This window comes from Aulonocara sp. 'chitande type north' Nkhata Bay, linkage group LG4 (assembly GCF_057382095.1).
Source record: "Aulonocara sp. 'chitande type north' Nkhata Bay isolate Kocher_YH1m ecotype deep benthic linkage group LG4, A_spYH_male_GT1.1, whole genome shotgun sequence".
Classification (NCBI taxonomy): Eukaryota; Metazoa; Chordata; class Actinopteri; order Cichliformes; family Cichlidae; genus Aulonocara; species Aulonocara sp. 'chitande type north' Nkhata Bay.
The window spans coordinates 28,825,103-28,852,823 of NC_141347.1; the positions used below are offsets into that span (position 1 = coordinate 28,825,103).

General features: G+C 40.0%; 1 protein-coding gene across 4 annotated transcripts; it reads right to left on the minus strand.

Moving 5' to 3' along the window:
* Nucleotides 1-6,984: 6,984 nt before the first annotated feature.
* On the minus strand, nucleotides 6,985-26,498 carry ints1 (integrator complex subunit 1). 4 transcript variants are annotated; one of them, XM_086289689.1, is made up of 48 exons: nucleotides 26,336-26,498; nucleotides 25,857-25,976; nucleotides 25,464-25,739; nucleotides 25,152-25,348; nucleotides 24,873-25,010; nucleotides 24,630-24,789; nucleotides 24,440-24,545; nucleotides 24,072-24,258; nucleotides 23,746-23,891; nucleotides 23,514-23,655; nucleotides 23,249-23,425; nucleotides 23,057-23,165; nucleotides 22,853-22,973; nucleotides 22,689-22,766; nucleotides 22,431-22,588; nucleotides 22,071-22,170; nucleotides 21,890-21,981; nucleotides 21,734-21,794; nucleotides 21,451-21,648; nucleotides 21,113-21,242; nucleotides 20,073-20,252; nucleotides 19,759-19,908; nucleotides 19,490-19,669; nucleotides 19,297-19,401; nucleotides 19,020-19,187; nucleotides 18,344-18,455; nucleotides 18,104-18,262; nucleotides 17,866-18,012; nucleotides 17,650-17,748; nucleotides 15,399-15,523; nucleotides 14,941-15,195; nucleotides 14,676-14,835; nucleotides 14,461-14,592; nucleotides 14,083-14,251; nucleotides 13,394-13,520; nucleotides 13,173-13,288; nucleotides 12,981-13,068; nucleotides 12,637-12,887; nucleotides 11,042-11,171; nucleotides 10,411-10,544; nucleotides 10,089-10,281; nucleotides 9,840-9,964; nucleotides 9,630-9,739; nucleotides 9,303-9,416; nucleotides 9,127-9,197; nucleotides 8,946-9,037; nucleotides 8,633-8,742; nucleotides 6,985-8,155 (listed from the first exon to the last, which is right to left on the minus strand). In XM_086289689.1, exons 2-48 carry the CDS (start codon nucleotides 25,909-25,911, stop codon nucleotides 8,040-8,042), a joined length of 6,549 nt encoding a protein of 2,182 aa, XP_086145815.1. In that variant the 5' UTR covers nucleotides 25,912-25,976; nucleotides 26,336-26,498; the 3' UTR covers nucleotides 6,985-8,039. The 4 variants fall into 4 exon arrangements, with proteins under 4 accessions (XP_086145815.1, XP_086145812.1, XP_086145813.1 ...); XM_086289686.1 differs by having other exon boundaries at nucleotides 6,986-8,155; nucleotides 25,464-25,754; nucleotides 26,336-26,497; XM_086289687.1 differs by having other exon boundaries at nucleotides 6,986-8,155; nucleotides 25,464-25,754; nucleotides 26,371-26,389.
* Nucleotides 26,499-27,721: the final 1,223 nt, after the last annotated feature.

Genomic DNA, 27,721 nt, shown 5'->3' on the forward strand with positions numbered 1-27,721 from the left:
TGCAGCACAAATTACTTTTACATGATAAAATAAACTATTTAAATATTCAAATAGATAAACAAAGTTAGTTAAAATGTCTAAAAAAAACCCAATAAAAACATAAAGTATTTTTATTGTGTGCATTTTGCTTTATCCTATACATATTCTATACTCTATATCTTAGACATCTTCTTTTGCAAAATTTGGTCCCGGACAGTGTTTTTTTTGTTTGTTTGTTTACAACTAATTTACTAATTTACAATTTTGGCAGACTCCCATTATAACTCCTGAAAATCTAATGTAATAATCTCAGTTTCCTGTAGATGACTAAAGATCAAAAATAATAACTTGTCTCACCTGTGTTTGCTGTACTTTGTATTCTTCTGAGTTTTAAAAAAATGCTAGAAGAAGCCTATTAAGGTAATTTTTCAAACCTTTATTCTTGCACTCTACTGATGTTTCTTGCATTTATAGTTCACAATACTGCTTTGTTGTATAGCCCATCTTCCATTTGGCTTTCTGTTAGCAGACTGCAGGTTTCATCCACAGGTGGGTGGGATTTCCCTGCCTAAAATGACCATAGTAGGTATATCGACTCTCGCTGATATCATACAGAGCCAGTGTTTGAAAAAAATGGTACATAGGTACATTTTAGCATGTTATCTATATAGGTTAGTTAACATTTAAGATGATAAACTTAAAGGTTTACAACTTTTAAAAGCACATCATCAACAGCTGCATGAATTGGAATAAATTTTATAACACTTCTTTAAATGAATGGTCTCCTGTGGATGTTTGAAATTCTAGCACACTTTAAATGGCAATCATAAGTACTCTAACTGCTAACTCACTGTGTTAGGGTTACTTGCTTAAGGAAGTAACCAAGCGTCCATAACAAAGGGTATCTAGATGCAAGGGTAGGTTTCCCTCATAATAACAACACTGTCACTTGTTCACTAAACCAGAATCAAAAATGCCACTTTTCTCACATCTGATAAAATACAAGTTTTAAAGAGGAACCAAATTGTCAAATATATCTTTTAAAAAACATTGCATCAGAAGGATATGTCCTTGATAGCAAATCTTTAAAAAGGCAATTTTCTATTTTTGTGTATTTGTATTCTGTCACTTATCCCCTATAGAAAAAACCCACGTTAGAAGCGAACTAGAGAGACATAAAATCTAAAAATGTTCTGTAGTTACAGCAAAATAGTTTTATCATATCATGTGTTTGGTAATGATAATCTTACTTCCACAGCTGTAAAGTATGTAGTCAGTAGTCAAGCCCTGATGGGATTCTTCCATCTCAGATCAAAGCTAACACATCAACACATTAACAGCCAAGGCACGAAGATTATTAACACTTTTTTTTTTTAAAGCAAGACAGCTGTAGCTTAGTGGTGATGGCTCTCTGATGAGATGATCTCCAGCACTGTCTGTGAGAATTAAACCCAGGTGTGTCAATTAATCCAAAGTTACACATCACCTAACAACATCTCTTTCTAACTGCTCGTCAGCTCAAACGGTGGTGAAAACACTCCGCTGTCAGTGTTGTCACCACAGAGCTGGCGGGCTGAGGTGGCTTTGATCAGCCTGGGATCTCTGCAAGAGGCAGCTGGTCAGAGCTAAGGTGAGTCACAGGATGGTCATTCCTATACGTGCTGTGAGGACTGCAAATCCATCACCTGTGTGGCCCTTTCATCTGCACCTGTTCAAACACTAAATTAGGAGGCAGGATTAGGGGTTGAGCAATTCGGATGTCTTTACAGCCTGAGTTGTACCTGAAAGCCAGTATTTAGGTGGAGTGTCTTGTCTTGAATTGCAGATAAAAATTGCTCGTTTTCCCTACATTATGATTCCATAACAAAAACCTAACAACAAGGAAATGTCAGCTAATAAAGCATTTTAGCATCTCTTTAGCAATCAAATCACCCCAACCCAAGAAAACAGCACTTCTAACTGCACTATTAATCAGTATGAATGATCTATCGTTTTAAGTGAGCCAACTCAACAATTAACAGGTCTTAGCACTACTTTCTACTCATGTGGAAGCGTATGCATGTAGGGATGGGAAAGGACAGACGGCGATTGAGAGAAATAATTTCTTGCGTTTGCAGGGAAAAGGAAAATAGATTAGAAGTGTCTGGTTTGAGCTGTGGCTAAATAAACACTGTGTGTGGCGGGACTGATGACTGAATAGCCATTCTGTTTGTCCCTGGCACACAGATAGTTACAGGGATTTCTGGATTGTCTGAAAGTAGACCCCTTTTCCCACCCTCAAACTACTTCTGTTTGTCTGTGCCGGGGTCCTTTAATGCCCATTGATCCAGATAATCAGGGACAAGATTGGTGAAAAACCAGCGGGGGAGGTTCTGACAGTAGTTGCTCAAAAAGCCTGATAGTGGATAATTGAAGGAGGCATTAAGACAACAATAGTAATGGCTAATGCCAGCCTGTATTGGAGTTCCAGCTTCTTGAATGACAACACTGGAGATCCACAGCTAAAGTGGCAATCATTGTATTATTAGCAGACCTTCAAGTGAAGGGACGGACTACACATTATCTGAGATTTTAGTAAGTCACCAGTGGGATGCTCTTCACGTGTCTTTAGCTTGAAATTGGCATGTTTGAGCTTGAAATTATTCATTGTGAAAGTAAAAAAAAAAAAAAAAGTAAAATCAGTTTTTCGGTCTCAAAGTGAAGTAAAGTGTTTTGTTTCTTCCACTTCAGTCACACTTGAATTTAAAACCAATCATCAACTCTATCTGAAATAAAGAAGCAGAAAAGTACTATTAGACAAAAATCATTATTCAGATTTGAAATTTGTTTACACCTGAAAGCCAGTGTGACTGTTATATAGCCATCTGGCAGCAGTGTATATAAATTATGAACACAACATGGATATACAGTCATGGTACAAACAAAGTCCACCGGCTGTCTCTTCAAAGTTTCACATATCAGGACATAATATAAAATTATGTAAACCTTACTAGGTCTTAAATTAGGTAAATACAATCCCAGACGAACAACGCTTGACATATTATGCCATGTCACTATTTAACAAAGTCAAAATACAGAAGCAGTGTGTGAAAACTACAGTACAACTCATGAGTCAACAGTTTACAAAAGCACTTCTGGCAGCAACAACGTTAAGTAATTATTTCGTGTATGACCGAATCGGTCTCTTGCATCATTGTCAACTCTCATTTACAGCGATGCTTGAGTTCATAAAGATACGTGGGCACTCACAGCTCTTTTAAGTTCCCACCAAAGCAGTTCAATCCACCCAATTTGGTACAAAAGTCATCTATTGGACAGACAGCCTCAAATTTCACTCTAGAATACTTTAGTATACAGAGGAGTTGTGTTCATGACCCCTCCACCACTGTGCTTGACAGCTGGATTGAGGTGTTTGTGCTGATTTGCTTAAAGTGCTTCTTTAAGATCATTGCTAATATACCACCCCCTTAGCATTGTGTTAACATACACCTAAATGTTCCATATCTGCAAAATCCTGCTTTTATAGAAGTGCTCACACTTGCTAATGGTCAATTAATCTCTTGCAATTGATTATCAGCACCTGGCTGCTACTTACCTTCCAATGGAACCAGTTTTCAGATACGTCTTCTGCAGTTTGACCTAATGTTTGCCAAATACATAATGACACATTGTAATAAGACTTGTTTTGTTGTTCACCTGGAGTTGTACTTATCTAATTTTAAGACCTGTTAAGAACTAGATAACCTTTCATTATGTCCTGATATGTAAACCCTTAGAACTGGCAGAAGGTGCATCTCCTTTTTACCATGACTTTATCACTTTCGGGTTGAGATGGCAAACATTTTATCAAACAGCTGCTTTTCAGTAGATCCAGTTAAAAATAAGCATAAGGGAAGTCTGAATTGAATATCCAGATTCCTGATAAATCTTTGTCTATAATTAATGCTCTTGAATTAGTCAGTTTTGGTCGCCTACAACTCCTCCAAGAAAATACTTAAAGTGTCTATAGCAAGCACATCAGGAAGTTGCAGAGTGAGTCTGTCTGCAATTTGTTTTTTCTTTAACTTTGTAACCTAAAACAGCTTCTGGCCGCAGCCAAAAACAACATTACAAGAGCTGCGTGACACAGGAGCTGATAATTATCTGTAGGTTCAGTTTTCAAGTATATAAATATTAGTGGGGGAAAATAATAATCTCAATACCTCCAAACAAACCTATGTATAAAATAACCTACTGAAGACATGATAACTCTATTTAAAGCTATTAACAAGACTTTTTTACTGATGAAACTTTTTATATCTTTAAATTTGTTGCACAAAAAAAACACTTTCACTAAGCTGAAATTTAAATTAAATCACTCAGGCTATTTACCCACTTTTTTCCTTGACAGACATGGCTGAAGTGGATTAACTGTCACGCTCTGCCCTCGTTGTCATAAGATACCATCTGCTCTAATAGAGATCGTGAACACTGTGCATTATTATTTTTTCTGATCCACTCCAGTGGCACTTTAGCTCATAAAACAAGAGTTCTGCCAAATGTCATGCGAAGATGGATGATTATCGTCAGCTCCACTGTCATGGGAATTTATCTATCTGGTGTAATTTGCAGGCTGGAACAGCAATGAGCACAGATTCAATATTTAATGAAAGTATAAGTGAAGCTTAAGGGTTGTCACTTATGCCTCTGCTGTTAATGACGTGTCACATTATCATACTTATCTGATTGGGTCAATTTTAACTGCAATTACTAGCCTCATTTCTTTTTAATTCATTAAAAATGTTGGATCATTTCAGTTGTCCACCTCTGCAAACACATTGGGAATGTATTGTAATGTATTCTCTAGCTTCTATATATTTTAGTGTCAACTGTCAGCACAAACTTAAGTCTAAAATCTATTAATGGGAGCTTGGATTTGTATAATTCAATCAACACACCTAAAACATTTTAGTTTAGAGGGGAGAAAAAGTATGATGACTGAGGAAGCCCCCATGGTTGGTGCCTCACTCTCGCTGGTAACAGTATCCCACAGCGAACTGGTTGATTGTTTTAGTCCTGGATCACTGGCCATGGGATAAACCTGAGAGCCCAGCCTGCTTTTCATGTCAAAACCTTCAAGGGAAAGCGGCCACAATCCAAAAGCAATCACACTTGAGACATCAAAGTGCCAGGGAGAAGAGAGGCGAGAGACGGTCCACATTTTTTCCATGCAAGCCAAGTGCAACTCAAGCGTGGAGTAAAAGGAGATGATCTAAGACGAGGGTGCCATTGAGAGGAAGACGGAGAGCAGACAGATGTGCATGGGCAGGTAGTGGCACATCAGGGCCCCTCCTGCAGCTGAGAGAAAGACCAAAAGGCCTCCAGTGGTCGGCATTCCTGCTTGCCGCTCATTTACTGTCCACTTTGACATGGACGGGGAAAATCGGTGATTTTTCCAACACTTGCATGGTTGGTGCTGGAAGAAATATTAAGACTGTGTATTCAAATTAAAGTGATCTTACATTGAGCAAACCAATTATAGCATTCAAATTGTATAGTACCAAACAATTACAGCAAAATGTTCTGTAAAAATGAAAACTCCAAGCACTCGTTATGCACAAGTGACTGCTGTTAAAAAAAGAAAAGTGTACCGCAGGTTGAGATGGAGCTGAAATGTTTTAACCACAACTTAAACCGTTTGGTAGATTAGTCCACCCCCACCCCCACCAAGGTCACGGCCTTAACACAAGAGTGTGTGTTTTGGGGGCTGGAGACCATATGAGAAGCCTCGGTGTTGGAGCTGCAAATAACCAGGGAGAAATCTGAAATGTGATAAGGAGCACCAACAAGTTGACGTTCACGGCATTAAATAAGAATAACATTTACTTTTATTCTGAACTCTTTACCCTTAAATCAGCAGTTAAAGCCGGTGCCAAAATACATTTAGTGCATAATTACTTTCTGCAGTAGATTTGGTTTTTTGAAAGGATTCTTTATTTTACCATGAAGCAAAATGTTAACTGTGATCACGCAAACATTTAGCTCTCTGCAGCTGCCTTTGAGTGGATCTGGATTGGTATGATGAATAAAGACAGAGGTTGTTAACTTGTCAGTGGTCCATCAGGCTATTCAGCAATAGGCTTGGCCCCCCGCTCTCCCTCCCACCACTTCCTCGTTCGCTGTCACTCATCTCTGTTCCGCCTCACTGCTGTCCAGCCAATGGGATGCTGGCGCCGGACCAAGAGCCCAAGCTGCTTGGACTTGTGTAGTCTGTTGACTGATAACCATAAACAGAATTTTTGGCGAGTTACAGGACACCTTACAGGTGCAATTAACATATCACACAGCAAGTATGGTGCACGATATATATTTTCAAAACGTTTAAAATTTGAATTATGAACATCATTGTTGTCACAAGTCACCCTGTGACAGTCCCCCAATACGTTTTTATAGCACTTTGTCCAACAGTTTTGTTATTGTTGTTTTTTTTTTATAAGAAAAAACACATTATTTTGATCTGAAGAAAACCTGCTTCCAGCTGCCAGGCCCATATATCTCAATGGGTGACTGAACATTTCTGAATGACAGATTCCACTGACCCACCAGTGTGGGCATGTCTTACCATCACTGATGATCCTCAACCGTGCTGCGACTGCATCTCCACGTCCTCCTATGTAACAAAACACCAGGAGCACTCTACGTTGTAAAACGGCCTACCCACATCACATCTTCAAAGAAGCCTTTGGTCTGTGTGATTGAACAATTACCACCATGGTTAATTTACCATAAATGTGGACGTCCACTTTGCTAGTTTACCGGCATGCCTGCACATTGTTTAACTTATCCCTTTGACTCCATCAAGAGGTTTCCAGATGAAGTCACTGGCACTGGGCAAAACAACTCACACTTTCATGGCAAAATGGTTTCCATCACAGCATGTGCATCACGCCTTTAATTTGTCTGTTACACCCCAGTGAAGAGCAAGCGTACATGTGACAGCTGTTTCCAGTTTTATCAGGATCCAAGAAATATTGGAATGAAATGAATCCTTACAGCATGAATTTTTCCTCAGTTCAATCTTTTTTTTGAGGTGCTAAAATATTATTTTGAAAGCTAATAATGGGTTCTTGTGAAATTTCTGTTGCTACATTTTGAACTTTAAACTGCTTTCCATATTAAGTTCCATCAAAGTGTCTCCACTGAGCTTCCAAACTACTGAAATATTACACTCCTCACATCCTGTCAGGTTGAGTTGAATGAAAAATAAAAAAGTGGCATTTTCCAAAAGTTATTTTATTAAGTTCACAATAAGGTTGCTTCCAAATGGTGCGCAGGTTTGAAAGGAATTCACAGCACTGTTTAAACAGTTACACTTTTTCGTTTCTTAGTTTTAATGATTCACAAGCTCTTCGAACATTTTAATAACTAGTTAATAAATGAAAGCTCTTCTTGAAACCAACTAATACAGTCAAGAAAATAAGTTAAACTCTTAATTTCAAATTCTGGAAATTCAAAAATTCAAAGAAGGACTTCATTTTCAAAACTATTAAAAGTGTGAAGCCAAAAAACCCTTCTTTTTTTTTTCATGAAGCGTTGAAATAGTGCATCTGTAAATAATTTAATAACTTCAGAAATGCAAAAGTTTCTCTCCAAATTACACCCCAAATTATGAAATATGAATTCCTATATTATATTTATTTTTCATTATCTTCTGTTGAGAATTTCTTCAACGTTATCCGCTCTGCTGTCTCCAACTAATATTCCTATATAATAATATGACCTTTTGATGTTCCATTTAACTTTATTGTTGAAGTAATCGAACCAAGTTAAATAATCCATATCTATTCAAATGTAGCACAGTAATACCTGTTCCATTATTACAATTACGCTGATTTTACCATTTTAATTATATTATTTTCATTTTATTCAATGGGATTTTTTATGCATTTCTTGAAGTTAATAAATTATCCTGAAATTACTGAACTGAACTTAAGGGATTGAAAAAACATAATATCAAGGTGTGGAACGCAAAGAATGACTGACAGCATTTTTAGTCAGACGTGGAGTCAAACACTTTATCGTTAGGTTGTTGCTTCCATGTGAAGGACTTTCATGGACTCTGAGATCATTGAACTGGTGTCGATTTGTCCGTAGATACCCACCAAAAACGCCTTGTAGAGCAAGATGTCTGCATGTTCTGGAGAGGGAGGGGGGAAAAGAGAACACGGCATCATTCAGCTACAAATGTGCGACAAAGACCTTTGTTAACCTAAGACCCAAACTCTTCCACGGCATGCATTTTTAATTTATCTTTGATATTTGGGCATATTGGGGCCCGATGAATGTAAAAACAAAGAATTACCTGATTTTTTTTTTTTTTTTACCTTATTTTTGTTTTTATAAAAAATGAGAGCCACATATGAGGATATTCGTTTAAAATTTTGATAGAACAGTAGCAGTATGATGTCCTCGTAAATGGTTATCAGGCCCTTGTGGAGTAAAATTGAGTATTTTGGTCTAAATAACCCAAAATGCGATGTCCACATATGTGGACGCCAAGTCCTAGGAGGTTAAATCACTTAAAATATTTAAAAATACACAATTTACAAAATGTTTAATATGTGGTTCGTTTGACCAGAATACCAGCGCAGGACTCACAGAAGTGTCTTCTTACCTTGACAGAGAAGCACATATTCCGGAAGATTCCTTAAAGCAGTCTGCACCACGTCAAAGTTGCCACTACCCATGCAATACATGAAAGTTGGCAGGAAGTCTGTTGCCAGGCTACAACACAAGAAACACACACTCTTATGTAAGCAATCAGAAATTATATAAATATATGAACTAAAGAACAATGACAGATAGAGATCAACATATTTTTTCATGACTATTGGCCTTTTTCCTCCTCTCAGTTATTGCCACACATTTTCTTTTGCTATCAGCATGTTTTCCTTTGAGTGGTTTGTCCTGAAATGCTTTGAACCTACCATGGATTATTCTGAATGCAGCGTAGGGCGAGACTGAAGGCCATGTTCCGACACAACTCCTCAGGCGAAGTCATGAGCCTCTGCAGATCATTCTACCAACAGAAACACAAGGTGGTGATTGACGTGTTTCACACTGAGACACTGCACTTGACCTTTTTTGTGTCCATTTTCTGTGACTCACAATGAAGTACTGTATGATCTCTGGGCTCCTCCTTGACTTCTCATCCACCTCTGTCAACACCTCCAACACATCTATAGCAGTTAAGGGGGAGAGAAAAAAATGAGTGTATTACTCACTATAGGTATTAAAACACTACATTACTCAGTATGTTGTAGGACATAGAGGAGAGAAGTTACCCTCGACTGCCTCTCCCTTTGACATCTTTTTCAAGTACATTGTCATGTCTGCAGCGCTCAGTAAAAATGAGGCCGATATGTTGACTAAGGGCAGAGAACCTGCAGCCAAGTCGTCTGGTAAAGAGAAAAAAAATGAGATTAAAGAATTCACGCTTTTGTGGAAACCACAGTTTGCATAGAGAAATTACAAAAGATGCTCTCAAAGTGTATCACTGAAAACGTAGCAATGTATTCAGATATACAGTATGCCAGCAGGCACAAGGTGATCACTTGTAGCTTTAGTGTAATTACACATGAGGATCAAATGTGGACAACAGCAACTCTTACCATCTCTCTCTTCTGTAGATACCTCTGCAGAAGAGCTTTTTACAGGCAAAGTGAGTCCAGCTAGGAGAGATTTCAGCTGGACCAAATCTGGATTTTCTGCACACAAACTCCTGAAACGAGAACAGAAAAATTTGCCAAGTCTTTCTGCAGACTTTTTTTTAAGGTGTTTACCCATCAGGAATGCTTTCTAAAGTTACCGCTGCCACTTACTGTAAGATGTCAGAGTGCTTCTGTAGATAAGGAATGGCTGCTGCTGCGTCGTGTGTAATGTACTTCTGTGTAAACTGAAGAAACTTGTTAATGAAGACCAACGGCGAACGTGTCCTCTGGAAATTCTACAAGGCAAGAGAGAGGCACAAACATAAAAAAGACACTATTAAAATCTTATTTGTAGCTCCTTTTGGTAGGATCCCGATACTAAATCCCCTAAAGAAGATTTGGAAACGTGGAGCTACCCACCTGAAGGACCTTCATAAAAGACAGAAGGCAGTCTTGAAGCGCCCTCTGGTGATCACTGTGGAAAACAAGTGGCTGCAGAAGCTCCAGAATAGCGAGTACATTGCTGAAGAATGTCATGTGGTTTTGCTGGCGAAACTCCTGCATGTTTAGGTGCATGCGACCGTGTAGGAGGCCTGCAATCATGGGCAGGTGTCTGGAAGGTCAAAAGAAACAAAAGCGCATCAGTAATCAGCTTAAACACAACACACACATCTATAGTGGTGGATAATTTACAAGCTCATGCAACAAAAAACGGCATCATAGTTTAGTCTTTCTTTTTCACCTGAGTAACAGTACAGGGTGCGATACAGCCAACTTCCTGCAAGCGAGGTTGGCATCAGACACGCGGCTCTCGGCAGACTTTGAGTCTCCTATATCAGCAAGCAGTGTGACCAGGCGATGCACCAGGACATCAAGCTGAGAAACATAACATTTGGCAGTAAGTGGTATGTAGTAGTGAAATTGTGATTTTAAGAATTCAGAAAACATTATTTATTAGGTAGACAGAGACAAAATATTTTACAAAAACACAATTCAGCATTATGAGAACTTTTAGTGGGGACATCAGAGATGGTTTAACCATTAAGCAAAGCTGCAAGTTACGATGTGTGACCCGTTTCTAATACACAACATCATGATATTGCTATAACTAATTGTAGCACTGAATAAAGGGAAATAAGAATAATTACATTTAAAGACACAATCAAATCACTCAATTACTTCTATTTAGTAAGAACTATACCATTCAGTCTACAGTAACATCTTGTTGCAAAGCTGGATCATTATTGGATCCTGGCATGTTGATGTTGTTTATACTTATAGTCCACCTTTACGTCGTTGGATACAAAAAAATACACGAGGAGCCTACACAAGATTAGGCAAGAAGTTCTATAACAGAGGGAAGACATCTTTACCTTGCAGCTGCTGCCATCTGCTGCCCCGCCGCTGCTGAACGTGCTTTCAGGCAGGGCAACGTGCTGGATGACCTCAGGGAAGTGCAGATAGATCTGTAGCAGCAGGTTCTGGCACCTCTTACTCATTGCACTGAAAGCCAAAATAAACAAAACACTAAGTATGCTATATGTTATGGTTCCACCATGAAAAGTTTCTTTGGGAGGCGGGGGGAAGACACCATTAATGCATTATTGGCTTAGAACAGTTCAGTTGTCCATCCTAAAGCTCCAAACTTAGCGAGAAAATAATCAAGAGTTTAATCCCTCATGTTATGGAGTTGTGTCACTTGGACCTTTTTATTTGACAGTAAATGGACGCTTACTTTTTGTGCAGTCACAGAACACTTGTCACAGCTTTTCTGCTCAAGCGAGCAAGAGTCCCACTGACTTTATAATGTAACTTTTATCAAATTCACCCAAACTAATCTTTTTGCAAGTGATTATACACCGAGCTGACGTGACACCAGTTTAAGGAACACGATATAGTAGTTCCCTATTATTTATGTCTGTAGGCAACAACAATTAACATATATTAACACAAGCTATTGACATGAATAGCTTGATGCAATTCAGAGGTATTCACCTTCGAGTCAATGCAGTTTTATAAAATCCTCTTACTTGCTAAGGCTCTTGTCAGGCTCAAATGATGCACTTCTACTAAATGAGCAGTTTATTACAGCTATGCATTAAGCAAATCAGAGTGACCTTGACCAAGAGTAAAACATCGGCTCACTGTTCAATAGTTTCTGTGTAATTGGAATAAACACCAGCTTATCTGTCAGCAAGCTCTCGCAAGAAGAATGCTTAACATACAATCAAGTATTTACTCGACACAAGGCCGAAACCCTCTACTTTCAACATGTTTTTATCCCGCCATATTTTCACTAGCAACCATTTCACCAAACAGCTTAACTGCACTTAAATTACTGTAATTCTGAAGCTAATTTTCCTTGACCTTGGCCAAAGTTTCCTCATTAAAGTGGTTTAATAACCAGAGACATATTCATGAAAGGAGGGTTTGCCTCCACAAAGAGTTGCACCCTGATCTCTGACAGCTAAGTCAGTGCAGGAATTCACAACACAGGCAAGTTTAGAGCTTCAGCCTTAATCCTCTTGCCTTCATTATAATACACTGAGCTTTTAAAGAGATCACAGTACAGACGACTTCTGCTGGTTTTAATTTCACACCAATAGACCTAATTATCAAGTTTTCCCTGGTCCACAGCATTGTGGCTGACAGAGGAAGTCTGAAAAGTTCATCTGCACTGAGAAGGAAAATCTGGTGCGATTTACCCCAAGTTTATCAGCACAGCATAAGAAGGAAAAAATGACTTTCAGTATTGGGGCCAATTAGTGTGATCAATACAATGTGTCACAATAAGATTAATTGACTACTATGGTAAAATATCCACAACTAAATGCAATAAACATATGTGTTACCAACTAAGAATGGATAAAGAAAAAATCAATCTGAAAAAAAAAACCCCAAAAAGATGAAGAAACAGAGGAGGCGTTGCCGATAAATACAGCAAATTTTTAAATAATATAAACCTTACCTGTCCTCCCATTTTTTTGAGCAGTTGATGAGGTACTCTGATACTTTCTTGATGTCTTCTAAATTTCCATTACAGTACGAGTGAAGGAGGGGCAGTCTGGATTGGATGAGGGAGCAGGGGGCCTGGTCCACACTGTTTTTGTCATCCTGGAGTGTGTCGTGGCTGTTAAGCTCTGATTCTGACAATATCAGGTCCATCAGGCTAATGAGCTCCTCTGAACTGAGCCGGAGAACAAACTTTTCGGTTTTCTTCTAAAAAGACCAAAAGGAGAGCACCAGTCACCAACATCAGCAGAAAAGAAATAAGAAAAAAAAGGTGGTAACTATGAAAGCTTTTGATCCTACTTGAGGGATCTTCTGGTCACGTCCTTGCCAGATACGAGGAATGTGGCTGCACGCCCACAAGAAATCCAGAGCAGAGGATGGGTCCAGTCTAATAAAAGCAGCAAAGTGAAATTTTGAATTCTCTACACATAGGATAATCCTCAATAAAACCTCAAGACTGTGGCAGACAAAGGTTGTGATAAAACTACATACTTGTAGTCTCTGCGCTTGCTGAGAAGAGCACTGATACACTGCAGCAGAGTGGACCAGTTTGACTGATGTGTAAGCAAGGCCAAAAGATAAGGTCTGTAAGCTGGGGTCCCTCGTGCCTGAAACAGATAAACAGTAAGAAAGGATGCATCGCTAATGCCAAGCAAACACCTTCTCTGGTGTGATAAGCCAAGAACACTATCTGCACACAAGCCTTATCTTACCTTGTTGAGGGCAAACAGCAGCTTCTGTTGAAGGTCTGGACACACTGAAGTAACCTCAGGGTCAAGACGCTCCAGCCAATCAACCAGAAGCCCAGAGCTAAGTCCTGACTTTGTCACCTCTGAGCCACTGCCAAAGATCAAACCAAAGGATTAGTTTATACAAATGTAACTCAGCATCTGTTAACTACTAACAGGAGAGCTAAGGCACATCAATAATAATATTTAGTGTTAACAAAGTTGTACTGGTCAATTAGAAACAACAAACCAATTTTGAAGTTGTTACATGGAACCTGTCTTTGTCACCTTTAATTATCATTTTAGCCTCAATAATGACAACAAAGCTTTTAGAGCTACATCCCTTTTCTGACAATTTACAGAGAGCATCCAATAGTGCTATTACTCCCTCTACTTGTACTCCTATCAGAAAATATATAACACAGTAAGCAACTTCTCAGTGGCAGAACTGATTACAGATGTCTTTGATGTCCATAGCACGTGCATCTGAAAAGCCACCACAAAGCTGAAAAGCTAATTCAACGTTAAAATCCAAATGGAGTTTAAAGTATAAGGCCACAGGCAGCAGGCGCTGTTCTGCTATTTGTCCCAGGCAGGCATGTTTGCCATCTAGTCCTGTCAAATATAAATGTTTCTTGCATGACTTGTGAGGGAAATAGAATTGTAGCGCTCACTTATTAGAATCCACTTCCTTTTTCACAGCTCGCTCCTCGCTTTCCTGAAGGAGCAAAGAAATCACCATAGCAACAGAGCCCGCTGTCCCATTCTGTGTACCAACAGTCATCAGCAGAGACAGTAGCTCCTCCAAATATGGCGACTTCACCTCCATCAGCCCTTGTAGCACTGAAAAATATTAATAAGTAGTGTATTTATCATAGGCTTTGGACCACCTTTATATTGTTTAAACACAATAAATGGGAGTATGGGAGTGATAGTTCCTAATTCAAGCTGCTGTTTCTATCTATCTATCTATCTATCTATCTATCTATCTATCTATCTATCTATCTATCTATCTATCTATCTCCTAAACAATCCAGTGACTTCATTATTACCTTTGCCAACAAGTTCAGGTTCTGCATTACATTTCTCTCCAGTTTTCAGCATTGCTATGATGGCTCTCAGTGGAACTTCAGTATCTCTGCGATATGCCAACGCCTCAGCCAGGTGAAGGAAACCTGTACGTACTGCAAAGCAGAGAAACACATTACTCGCAGTTTATAGAAAATGAATAAAGCAGCATCTGCAAAGAAATTACTGGCATACTCACCATCACTGAGCCTGTGCTTGTGAGAGTTCTGTCCAGCAAAAGATCTGAGCAGAGTCTTTAGTGGTCCTGCCTCTACAGTTGGGTTGTCTAACCAGATTAACATCTCAACAATGACTTTGAGAAACAGTGATGAGAAAGCAATGTCCTGGGAAACGAGACGCTGCAAAGAACATGCAGAAAGCAAAAGATGGGAATACTGTATTTAGAAGCTTTATAAAAATACATAGAAATATGAACTGACTCTGCTTGTGTATGTGTGTTCCACCTGATAGAGATGAAGCTGGCGCATAAGAGGGCAGGACAGAGAGTGACTCCGATGCATTGATATTACTATTGGCCCTGCATGAGCAGAAGCGAGCAAGGCTGCAATGGCCTGCAGGAGTCGAAATGCCAAACCACCCTGCTGAATCTGGCCCTGCTTAGCTCGCATTAACTCTTTAGCTAAGGCCTGTTGGAGGGCCAGGGAGACCTGACTGGGAGGAGGGCCATGCCAGCGGGGGTCCACTTTCAAGGGGAAAATCTATAAAGATTAAGAGAAAAAAAAAAGTAGGAGAAGTTACCCAACATCAGTCTCAAAAGAAATAAACTACTTTTTATTTGGATTTAAAACTCAAATAAATAATAAAATTCAGCCCAAAGGAAATTGTAACTTGTCTACTAAGTGAGCTAATAGTTTAAATAATGCCAGAAAGAGTGGAGAAATAAATGGCCAGTACATCCTACCTGAAGCAACATGCCAGTGAGATCATCGTCAGGCCCGACTACAGGAAGCTGAGTGGCTGCTCTCATCTTCACAGAGCTGTGAGGAGTTTCCACTGTAACTTTGGCCTTACTTGTTTCAGATGAATCTGCCGGGAACAGTGCAATAAGAACATTAAATAATGTTGAAAATGCAATAAATTCTGAGGTGTAACTTTGCAATCTACTTCAAATTAAAGCCCAGGGCCGTGTACTGTTAGAAATCAAAGCATAATATGTGGATAAACATTTAATCTATCCAGTGATTTTAATGTTTACTTAAATGTTTTCAGTGTTGGGGAGTAACGGAATACATGTACCGCCGTTACGTATTTAGAATACAAAATATGAGTAACTGTATTCCGTTACAGTTACCGTTTAAAAAGGTGGTATTCAGAATACAGTTACTTTGTTGAAATAAATGGATTACACTGGGGTACTTTCCTGTTTCATTTTGTCGCGGGTCAGGACTGTTTGGGTTTTGTTTGACAGCTACGATCTGTTGTTCCAGGCGGCAGCGTTACGGTTGCCATGGTTACAGGGCGACGCTCTCTCTCTCTGCGACTGTGTGTTTCCTGGGTGAGAGAGCGCCTTTTCGTTGTTGTTGTTGTTGTGCTAAGCTAACAGGCAGAATGCTACAAGCATAGCTCTAAAGAATGTAGCATCATGTTCAGTGTAGTCCGTGCTGCTGGGAGAATGGACTGCCATATACGTTATGTGTCTGTGAGCGCGAGGAGGGAGAAAAAGGAGAGTGGAAAGGTACGAGCAGTCATCGAGCAAAAACGGGAGCTGGAAGCATGTAAATATAATAATAACCACTGCAGCCAAGAAGAGTGCCTGATGAGCCCAGTTGTAAGTAAGCTATTAAGACTCGACTGTACACTGTGTTCGTGTTTTCCTCCGAAAACAACAAGTTCCGTTGGAGCAGCCTTTCAACGCCTCTCTCTGTCTGTCGCAAGAAAAGTTGACCCACACAACAAAGTAGAGCTATTTTTCGGCTACCAGCCGTATTATGCTGGGCTTACACTGTGCGATTTTTTCAGTCGCGCGATTCAGCTCCTGCTCAAACTGTACGATTGACTCGCAGGGGTTAGAAGTTCATAGGTCACGATGCAGGGTCTCACACTATACGGCCCGATGCTCTGATGCGACCTGAGTGCTCACACTGTGCGTCCATAAAAATGAAGGTTATAACAGAAATTCTGTCGCTCGCTCTCCCTCTCCATCTTTCACTCACACAGACACACCACCACCATCAACTTTGCTAAATTGCTAATGAAAAACATTGGTCAGGCAGCTGTGATTGAGCAGCAGTGTCGATCCAACTATTTTCACGGTTGTTGTGGTCGTGATAATTTTGTGAGGCCACATCGAAAGGGCTCGGATGGTTCTACAGGTTGTGCCTCCATCGCTTGTGTCCAGATCACACGCTGCACTGCCGTGCTACGCCGTCTTTTTCGCTGACATTTGTGTTTGCGCGTGCGCAGTGTGGCAAACTGCGGTGACACCCTCACGACCAAGCGATTGATGATCGGGAGCTGGTCGTGAGGTGTCAATCGCTTCTCGTTACCCCACGTATACTACACGATGCACGACGCACGATGAAGGCCAAAATCGGGCCGATCGCCAAAACGATCGCACGACTCAAAAATCGTCTCAAAATGGGCCAAAAATCGCACAGTGTGAGCCCAGCATTAGTCAGAGGTCCCTTTACTACAGTTCGGAGTCGCGGACCTTCAGTAATAGTAATAAATCACACAGCAATAGTACATTCACGTTGTTGTAAAAAGCATGATAATATTGTAGCGGGTCAGGGCTGTTCGGGGTTCTGCTTGTACAGTTATGTTTTGTGTATGTTGCCATGGTGACGGGTGACGCCCTCTCGCTGCGACAGTGTGTCCTTTCGGGGTCAGAGGGCGCCCTATGTGTGTTGTGGTTGCTGCGCTGAGCAGTTAGCTAGTGGCAGTGTGTTCTTCTGCAAATGTAATAAACGGCTGTGCTCCCTGGCTAGCTCACGGGAAGCAAGACCAAACGATACCTCCGTCTCCTCCTTGTCTGAACTCGCCACAATATATTAAGTAATCCAAAGTATTCAGAATACGTTACTGTCATTGAGTAACGTAACGGAATAGGTTACAGAATACATTTTGGGGCATGTATTCTGTATTCTGTAATGGAATACATTTTAAAAGTAACCTTCCCAACACTGAATGTTTTACAGGATAAAGACACTGACCTCTGTGTGGAGGAAGAGAGGAACTGAGTAAAGAATGGAAAGTATGCCCCCCAGTGGCCCCTCGCTCATGCTGCACTTCAACCAAATGGGCCATGTAGTCTGTGACAGAGGATATACACAGTAAGATCAATGTTAAACAATTTTAAAAAATCCCCCAAAAAGTAAAAAAACAAAAACAAAAAAACAGGTAGAACACAGAAGAAAAGAAAATCTTACGCTTGTCCATGATGTTTTGCTCTAAAGCCTGTGGATCATGGGACACAGCCTGATCCAAGTACTGCAAAAGTTTACTCATACTGGAGACTGGAATCCCAAAAGATTGAACAAAAAGCAGCAGCTGCTGAGCCTCGAGGTCTTGTAAAGCTGATAAAAGGGTACACACACATTCATTAAAAAGTAAAAAATGAATTATTTGATGAAAAACAAAGATTTTTATCCACATGACAAGTTGTACCTGCATCGACCAGTCGTGAGACCTCAGAACGAATCATCCTCAATTTCAACCAATCGGGAAGCAGCAGGGCTTCCTCTGAGGTGTCAACCAGGAAGGCAGTGGGTAGAGGTTTCTTGTCAGGAAACCAAATGTCCAAAAGCATGTGGAAATCACTCTCTCCTGTAATGATACACAGTGCTAAACTTGTTCTTACAGCCCTTTAGCAGTGCTGACAATGTACTTTAAAGCAAACAGGGCTACCTTTGGGTGGTCCCAGAGTTAGCAAGATAACAATAGCATGGACTACAAGAATGTGCATTGTAGCAGTCTCCCCTGTAGTCCAGCGTAGAAACACCTGGTCTTGAGATTCTGACTGTAAAACACAAAATAAAGCATGAAGTTACAAAATAAATGCATCTTTCCCTGGTGTATGTCCCCAGTTTTAAGAACAGAAATTACTCTTCGATTTAGAATGACTCTCAGGTGGAAGTTCAATATTTTCTGTACTTGGCTATTCAGTACTAGAATTTTTTTTTCTTTAACTCAAAACTGTTCAATGAAAACAGAAAAATTATTAGTTTACAAGGCCTAAAATCTTAACATTTATTTAAAAGAGGAGCTATTTTAAAAATTTCTGTTAACTTTCTTATCACTTAACTAGACTAGCTTTGCTAGGTTTAAAATAACCCTTATTTATCTTAAACGCAGCATTGGGCAGTTTTATCTCCCTTTAAGACCACCCTCCCTTAAAGAAGGAGGGTGGAGTCTAAAGCCTGAGCTTTTGGATCACAGGGATTACTTTTAGACAATTATTTGAAATCTTTAATAGAGAATCCAACATTGTAACAGTAGTTATATGACTAAAAATGAGGAAAAGTTTAAATTGCTGTGGGCTAGTGAGAAGATCAAGAGAGCAGCATTCATCGCCAGTGCTCACCCAGCTGTAAAGATCCTCGCCCTCCTTGGTCTTCCTCATCCTCTTAATATACGTAGAGAAGATGGAGAGGAAAGCATAGAGCACAGCATCAGACTCAGGTCTGCTGGAGTGTTTGGAAAAGAGGTTGTTCATGATGGTTGAACGCTCGACGATGAGCCGGGCAATGTCCTGCAGAGAGCAAAAGGGAGACCAGACCCATGTCAGCGCTGCTCATTGACAAAAAGAACGGTTTAAAATAAAGTGACATGTGGAAACTCAAGCAACTCGCTGTGATTACCAAAGCCAGGTCATTATGAGAAGCCTGCTCCTCCACTGGTGCATGCTGGGATAGATAGATGAGATAGGCACTGATCGTCTGTGGATCTGTCTCCATGTGAATGGCCTTTAGAAAGTTAACAGACATCAAAACTCTTATTAATCTTCATTAAAGTTTTACACTTATTTCCAGTCCACTGTTGAGAAAAACTGACCTGCTGCAGGGCAGTGGATGTCATGCCCCTGACACTGTCAAACAAAGGGAGCTTGGGGAGGTCCTGTAGCAGCCACTGGTAACCTGGCAAGAGCTCAGCATCTGCAGAGTCTTCTTCCATGGGCTGGTCTCGCTCCTCCCCATCTTTCAGGCCTCCTTCAGTCAGCACCAAAGACAAACCCTGCACACAAATATGCAATGTATATTTTAAATAATGATTTACGTACAACACAACACCATGAAACATTTTTCATCCTTTCAGGACGGTACCTTCATGGCTAAGACTCTTGATGCCACTTGAGAAGAGCTGAGACGGCGCAGGAAGTAATCCAGTACTTCACATGTTGTCTGCTCATCAGCCTTGGGACCTAACAAAAGATCCTGGAGGCGCCCAAGTAATTGCCTCTGCTTTTGTTGTCTCTGACAGGAATAAAGATTAGAAATCATAGGATTAGTCATTAAGTCTTATTTTGTACCCAGATGCAAATTTCTATTATCAAGCACATGTATACATTTTGTATGGAGGGTATGAATTTGGGATGAAGCCGTGTAATTAAGAAATAATGTTAAACTAATTAAAATACTTGTCTCTTCTTGGCTTTCTGCTCTTTGCTTTCTCCTTCTTCATCATCGTCTATGAGCAAGCTGTCATCTGCAGCATCGTGAAGAAGGAATTCACACAGGCATTGCACTGGGAGCACATCCAAGGATCCCTCACTGGACTGGACCAAATCAGCCAACCATGGCATGGACTGAGAAGAAGCCTGTAAGGGATTGAAAATATACATTTTAACACTGACATTACAACAGCAACACAATTTATATTTTCTTCCAAGTCAGTCCCATTCAACCAATCAGTCTGGATGTGAGAGGTAGGGTACACCCAGAACAGTTTGCAGGGGTTACACAAAGAGAGAGACAACCACTCACACTAACAACTTAGAAACACCAAGTAAAGTACAAGTACATGCACTTCTGGGGAGAATCCACACAGGTACAGGGATAAATATGTAAACTCTACTCAGAAAGGCCAAAGACAGCAAGAGGATTTGAACCCAGAAGCAATGGTACTAACAACAACTCAACCATGCTAAAGCTTACAGCACTCATGTGGTTTCCCATTCAAATACAAACCAGGTCAAACCCTGCTTAGCTCTTGAGATCAGATGAGAATCGGGCACACTCAGGGTGGTACAGCCTAAGCCCCAAGCCAAGCTAATATAGCTAATATGCACATCATATGTTTGTTGAGGCATAATCTAATCTTTTATATCTAATATAATTATAATCTAATATTACATGTTCTTGGAAACATTAGATAAGTACTGAAGTCAATATAATACAACAATGACCAGGTCATTTTGGACATTTTAAAACGATATGTTCCATGTAATGCCTTGAATTTGGTCATTGTTTGGCAATTACTGAAGATGAGTTTGAAAAAAATTTCAGTCGCAACAGACAAAACTCACTGATTAATAACATAAACTACTGCTCTTTTTCAGTACTGTGGCTGAACTGTCGGGACTACAACAAAAAAACTGAAAAGGGGGAAAAAAACGGGTTATTTTATGGAGATGGGGGGGGATGCAGAGTTTGGGAGAGTTATTGAAATGGTCATTACCTGTCTCTGGATGATGTTGAGAAGAAAGTCGGGGTTGCGACTGCGGCAAAGGAGGTGACCGAGACGCAGAGACTGGTTGAGACTTTTAACCTGCTCCTGGACCTGAGGGGGAGGTCTACGAGGAGGTCCCCTAAAACACAAACACCAGCTATGATTCTGACCAGCAAATAAAAGCTAAGATTATTTGTTATGACTTCATTCACATTGTGATGCAAAGATATTAAGCTTATATAATTTTTTTCAGTAAAATAGGGGATTTCAAATGTCCTAATATATGAGCAAAAATGTTTCATTCTAGTATGGGTGTCCACTCTCAAATAACTGTCTTGGTATCTTACTGTGGGTCCAGACTGGTAAGCTGAGACAAGAGCAAGCTGTTGCTCTCCGTGATGGTCTGTTTGGTTGAAGCTGCAGCCAAGTGGCTCTCAAAGGCTAAAATCTCTTGTTTCTCTCTCTGGGAGATCTGTAACTCTCTGTTGATCATCTCTGTTTTTGTGTCCTCATCCGCAATGGTACAAGGAGGGTATGTATAGTTACTATAAAACCACAGAGACAAAAGTGTTAGCCAATCAGAATTATTACATTTAAATAATTTAACTGTTACTGATAACCTTTACTTACTTTGTCATAACCATCTCCATAAGCATTTTTAGGGTGGGATATCCATCCCAGGCAGCCAAACCTAAAAGAAAAAAAGATATCAGACACCATATCTGTCAACAGATACCTATAACAATTTATCTTATATGAAGATGTATGTAAATATGACTGCTGTACCTATCTTCTGAGGGTTAAATGCAGCCACAACAAGCAACAATAGCCATGCCTTCCAATAGAGTGTGGATATTGCCAAATTTGGTGGTTGGTACCTTAAACAAGAGTAGTCATTTGTTACTTAAGTCTGTAAACAGTATGACCTATATGTGTTCTTAAAAGCCATTAAGGATAAGTGACATACCCAGCAGGCAGTTGAATGTTCTCTGGGTGGTGGTATGTACACAGATTCAGAACAGCATCAATGAGCTGGATCCTCTCCACTCTCAGGACCTCGAGATCTGCTTAACAAGAAACAGGCAGACAACTCAGCAGCACGCATCGTGCCAAGAAAACTATAACAATGAAAATAGTCTTTCCTTTGTTACTAACATTACTTAGCAGACGTAAAAAACATAAAAGTTGCCCCTTGAAATATTTATGGCAGCTCATTAAAGAGAGGCACAAGTGTTTAACAAATCTACAAACATTCGACTAGAGTTTATCATAAATAACTTTAACAGCAGTCATAAACATTTACAACCAAAATGGATCTTCCACAAACCATCTGACTGAACTCCGGCAGCTCTCTTAACCAGGTGATCAGCAAGCTCCATTGCGTCTGCCGGGCCCAGAGGCAAATCACGTGACAGCCCGATCACCAGAATACGCATCAGAGTGTCCTCCAAAAGAGGAACTTCAGAACAAAGGCGAAGGAAGAAACTGAGGAATGAAAAGAAAAGGTCCATAAAGTTACAGAAGCTAAAAAAAATTAAGAAATAACAAAAAGCAAATTATGTGCAACTATTTCAGGGTTGCTCACTTTCGGTCGCTCTCCGGAGGCCAGTTGTCCCACTTGTAATATGTCTCAGGCTGCTCTGTGAAAAGCACTTTGTGAAGGCTGCAGACATGAAGCAGATAAATGATTTATAAAGCAGCAAAAATATTTCCACGTGGACAATCGACACATCTGCTACGGATACTGACCAGTGAACGTAGTCTTTTGCACCAAGTTTGCTGATGGTAGGAACAACAGTGTGAAGCCACCATACAGCATCTCTCTGGATGGCAGCAATCTGATTCTGAAAGGACCTCAGGACCTCAAGATCTGAAACAAACCAGACACATGTTTAACCCAAGCCAAGTCGAGCTACTTTAAATACAGCAGAAGGACAAATAGACAGAACGCACTCTTCTTCTCTCCTTTGTCCCATGCAATGCCTGCTTCCTTGACCTGAGCGGTGATGCCCAACATCATAGAAACAGTGAGTAAATCTGTCACCTGGATGACAAATCGCTCCTATGGGAGAAATAACCAAGTTTAAATGCATGAACGAAACAGCTTCAACAAAGTAGGCCTGCTGAATTTTCATATCCACTGACTTTAAACTCCATGTCAACATAGCTGGCCTCTTTTCTCTCCTGCATCAAACCAAAGCAAAAGGACTGAAAGTTGATCTCATGCTTAGTCTGTTTGATGATTTCTCTGAGCAAAGCTCTTGAGGCACGAAGGTAATCATCTTTATTGGTTAACAGGTCCTGGAACACCATTGCCAAGAACTGCCGAGACAAAGATAAAATTAAATGCAGAGTTTATTAAAAAATAATTTCATTTCTGTTGAAATTTTTCCAAACGATCTAGTTTTACCTTTGGAGCTTGCTCTGGGCTGTGCTGCAGCACTGTATGGAGGACTTGCATGTTGTTGGGATTCCGGGCATTGGACAGCTCATTAAAGATGACGAGCTTCACCATAGTTCCCAGGTTGTCTCTGTGTGCATTTAGTAGCTCCCTGCAAAGATATACCCAAAGCTCCGGTTAGTGCGAATTACTGACTGTGATGACAAAATAGATGTGTGACAATAAGAACAACTTTACAGACCTGACACACAGCATGTAATGATTAAGAAGAACTTTGGGTTTGAGTCGGATCTTGATCAGGTTGGAGATAACCTCCATGTCATCTGCTCCGTGGGTGTTGCAGTTCATGCACAAAGACATCAGGAGGTCCTGAGCTGGGCGAGTCAACTGCAACCACAGAAAAACGTAAGCTAATGCTTAGTCGCCTACTTTTAATGTATTGCAATAGCTGTATCTTTAGAGGCCACATTTCACCTTTTATTTACACAAATCCTGCAACATATTATTAGTACAACTATATAACACTATGGATTTATTTAACACAGCTGTCAGTATCAAGGGTTTCACCTTTGGGTTCTGGAGCCACATCTCCAGCCTTTGCACCGCCATGAGTCTTGCCTCTTTGTAGCCACATGTGGCTGTGAGCAGACGCAACAGATTTCGGGACACATTGTCCATCGGCTGCCTGCGGTTCAACTGATCCCTGAGGACATCAAGCACATAGTCCTCCACACTCTCTGCAAGTTCGTCATACCTACAGGTTTCCAGTGAATAAGAACAATAAACACAAAATGATCAAGGAGCTCAGTGCATTGTTTCAATCATTTTTCATTGTTCAATTGTGAAAATGTAACCGCGTTACCTATATATGCTGTAAATCTGAACACACAGACTGTACGCTATGGCCGTCACATTTATGTTGGTAGCTTTCATACCTTGGCATAACCTGCCCTTCATCCTCAGGGCTGAGTTTCTCCTCAGCTATCAGCAACTCAGTCTGGCTGTCATCCTCATCTGGGGTTGATGGATGAGGGCTGCTACCTAAAGATCAAAAGCAGCATGACCAATCAGCACTTGTTTCTGACATCAGTAGTCCTGACTTACAGAAACCTGAATGTACCATACCTGCACTCAGATCTCCAGCAGAGCGGCCCGTATCAGCCTGGAGCAGCATACTCTTTGGGGGCATTTTTGTTCCAAAAGCAGTCTGAATGTTGTCAACAAAATTCTTACAGTGAGAGCTGTCCACCCAGATTCTTTCACCCAGAGAGTCCTCAATGTAAACCTGAAAGTATATGTCAGAAGGACAAATTATAAGAAGAGCTCATGCATGACAGAAATGTGTTTGAATTTTGTGGGTGTTCTCACTTTGACAAATATCTCTGGCCAGTTCTCATCCTCCTCGTATGCTGCCATCAGCAGATTGCATGCCAGAACAGAGACCAGGCTGTTGCCTTTTGCTTTAAAGTTGATAGAAGCATCCCTACGCAGGAGGCTGCACAAGGCCTAGTGACACAAGTGTAACACATGGAAAGTAACAAAGATTTTGTCAAATCAGTGAGGTTCACTTGGCGAAATATTGCAATGCTGATATACATTATTCATCTGTGTATATGTACTGAAGAATAACTGTGTTAAAATAATTACCTCAATAATTCCCTCAGTTGCAAAAACATTGGGCTTGATTTTGGCCAGAAACATGAGGCTAAGGTAGAGTGTGATGTCGGGCTTGGCTCTGTTCATCTTGAGCTGTTTCACTGCTCCACACAGCAATCCCTCAATGCGATCGTCATTTCCTTCTGATTCAGCAGCTTCAATCTCGTCCAACAGCACTGCTGGAGAAACTGCCACAGAGAAACATATTTTTTTACTTTCCTTGTCAGTTGTCACCTGAAGATTTTCTGACATTCCTATCTCAAATTTTACAACACTTCAGAAATGCACAGGCTTCAAAGTTACCTTCAATAGGTACTACTGATGGCTCCTTTATTGAGGGCGATATAGCCCTCTTGTCCACTGCAGCAACATCAGCGAGACGTCCAAGGGCACTGACAGGAGGGGTGGTGGATAGTTTGGGCCGCTTAGTTAGGTTGGCTAGCCCTGATGAGGATGGCAGAGTGGAGGAAGTCTCTCTCTTGCGGTCAGCAGGTAAATTTGTAGAGGTTGCCTTCAGGAGGACAGCAGGGGCTTTTGGCTCTCCTCCCTGGCTCTTAGAGCCCAGAGCAATAAAATCTCCTGTAGGGGGATGGCCTGCAAAAATGCAGATGTTACAATTTTAGTTTCTCGTGCCTAGGTGCTATTCAACATGGAACACACAGCTAAGATTGGATTTGGTTGCACAAGTAGTCCGACCTGATGGTTTCGCTGCACTGGGGCGCCTAAGAGTTGTAGGCTTTGGACGATTCATATTTACTGGTAGGCACAATTACAATCAAAGTAGAGCGGGAGACATGTATGTGTCATATGTGTAGCCTGTGTAAAACAAAACAATAAATAAACATGAGGTTAGTAACAACAGAAAAGTTAAAAACCAGTAATAAATAGCAGTTTAAATCGCTCTAAATCTCTACAGCTAGTAAATCAAAGCATAAGAAGACTAGCAAGAAGGATGCGTTCAATGCCGCTTAGCACTATAAAGGTTATTAATTACATGTTTACAACACACAAGACAAAAAATGCTAGGCTAACAACGAAAACTATGGCTAGTATGACTACTAGCACGACGTTAAACGTTAACACTGACAACTAACAGGCGTTAGGTTTCATTTAATTTAAATCAACCGTAATTCGTTTAATTAATATGCTCAATAAAAGTCATACTGATATGATACCTGGACGATATACTTCACACAAAAAAGTCATTCACCGCCTCAAAGCTATCAGACAGACAGAGCCGTGGTGGCTTCTTTTTCTCGACTGAAATTACTCGATAATACCAACAAGTAACAAGTAACAAGCGCCACCAAGCGCCAGGGAGGATCATGTACATCTACTTTGAGCGTCACCTCCGTATACGAACTTGCTCTCTTCTCTCAACTTTTTATTATTAAGGCATTTCCAATCAGTTCAAAGTAAAATAGTTCGTCGTATCCTTAAATGTCTATGCAGCAAACATTTGTGTGTAATTACTTTTACAGATTAAAATGGTTAACTCTTCCAATCATGGTGGTATTTTTATCTTTAACCCTCATCTGTAATATTTACGACAGAACTGCGCCATCACAGTTTTATGATTTTATTCCCCAGCTTCAGTACCAGTAGACGTGGTTTACAATATGTAAAAAAAGTTAAAAATCTAATAATAAAAACTATATATGTTTAGCCAGTTTTATTTGCGGGGAAAAACTTATCATTTAATCACATCTGCCTTGGTAGACATGACAAATCTTCTCCTATAACTTTGTTTAAAACTTTGTAACAAGTTTTTTTTAACCGGAAGTCGTATTATGTCATTGTTCCTGTAAGCTGACGAGCCAGCGGTGATCGTCAGAGGGCGTCCTTATACAAAATAACGACATTATAGATTCATAATACATAACTGTTTCCATTTACTGTTGATATAGCATAGATAATGTGTGTATAATGCTGTCACAGTACTATCTATGCTAATGTAATACACGTTAAAGGAAACGTGCTGTACACCACAGGGTTTGCACCATCACAGCAGACGAACGTGTATATTTGTGTGTACTGTCATTGGTCAATACTTAATTTAAAACATCTTCCGGTCACCTCCAAAATAAAAAAAACTTTTTTTTTCTTTTTTTTCTTTTTTTTTTTAAGCGAAGTAATTACGCGATATTACCAATTGGGGGCGCTAAAGATTCACACATTTTTCTTCTCCCTTTAGTGTTAATAACATGAAAATAAAAATAAACAAGAATGTGTTGATAAAAATGTTTTTGTATCAAAATTACTGATGTTAACATCAGTAATTTTGTGAAAAATAAATATGTGTTAATTGAAATAGTTTATGGTAAAATTAAGTTGAAATCAGTGTCACATAAAGAGACAGAAATAATATTTTACTACTCTCTACAGTATTTAAGTATATTTATATTTAAATATGTCACTTTTTTCAATAGAATCTCCAAAATCTTTTTCTATTGGAGAAAAATATGAGAATAACAGCAATGTTTTATACTTTGACTCAGCTTTTTGATTAGGTCTTTTTCTAAAATCCCAAGTGAAAGATGAAGAAATGGCCAGCAGATGTC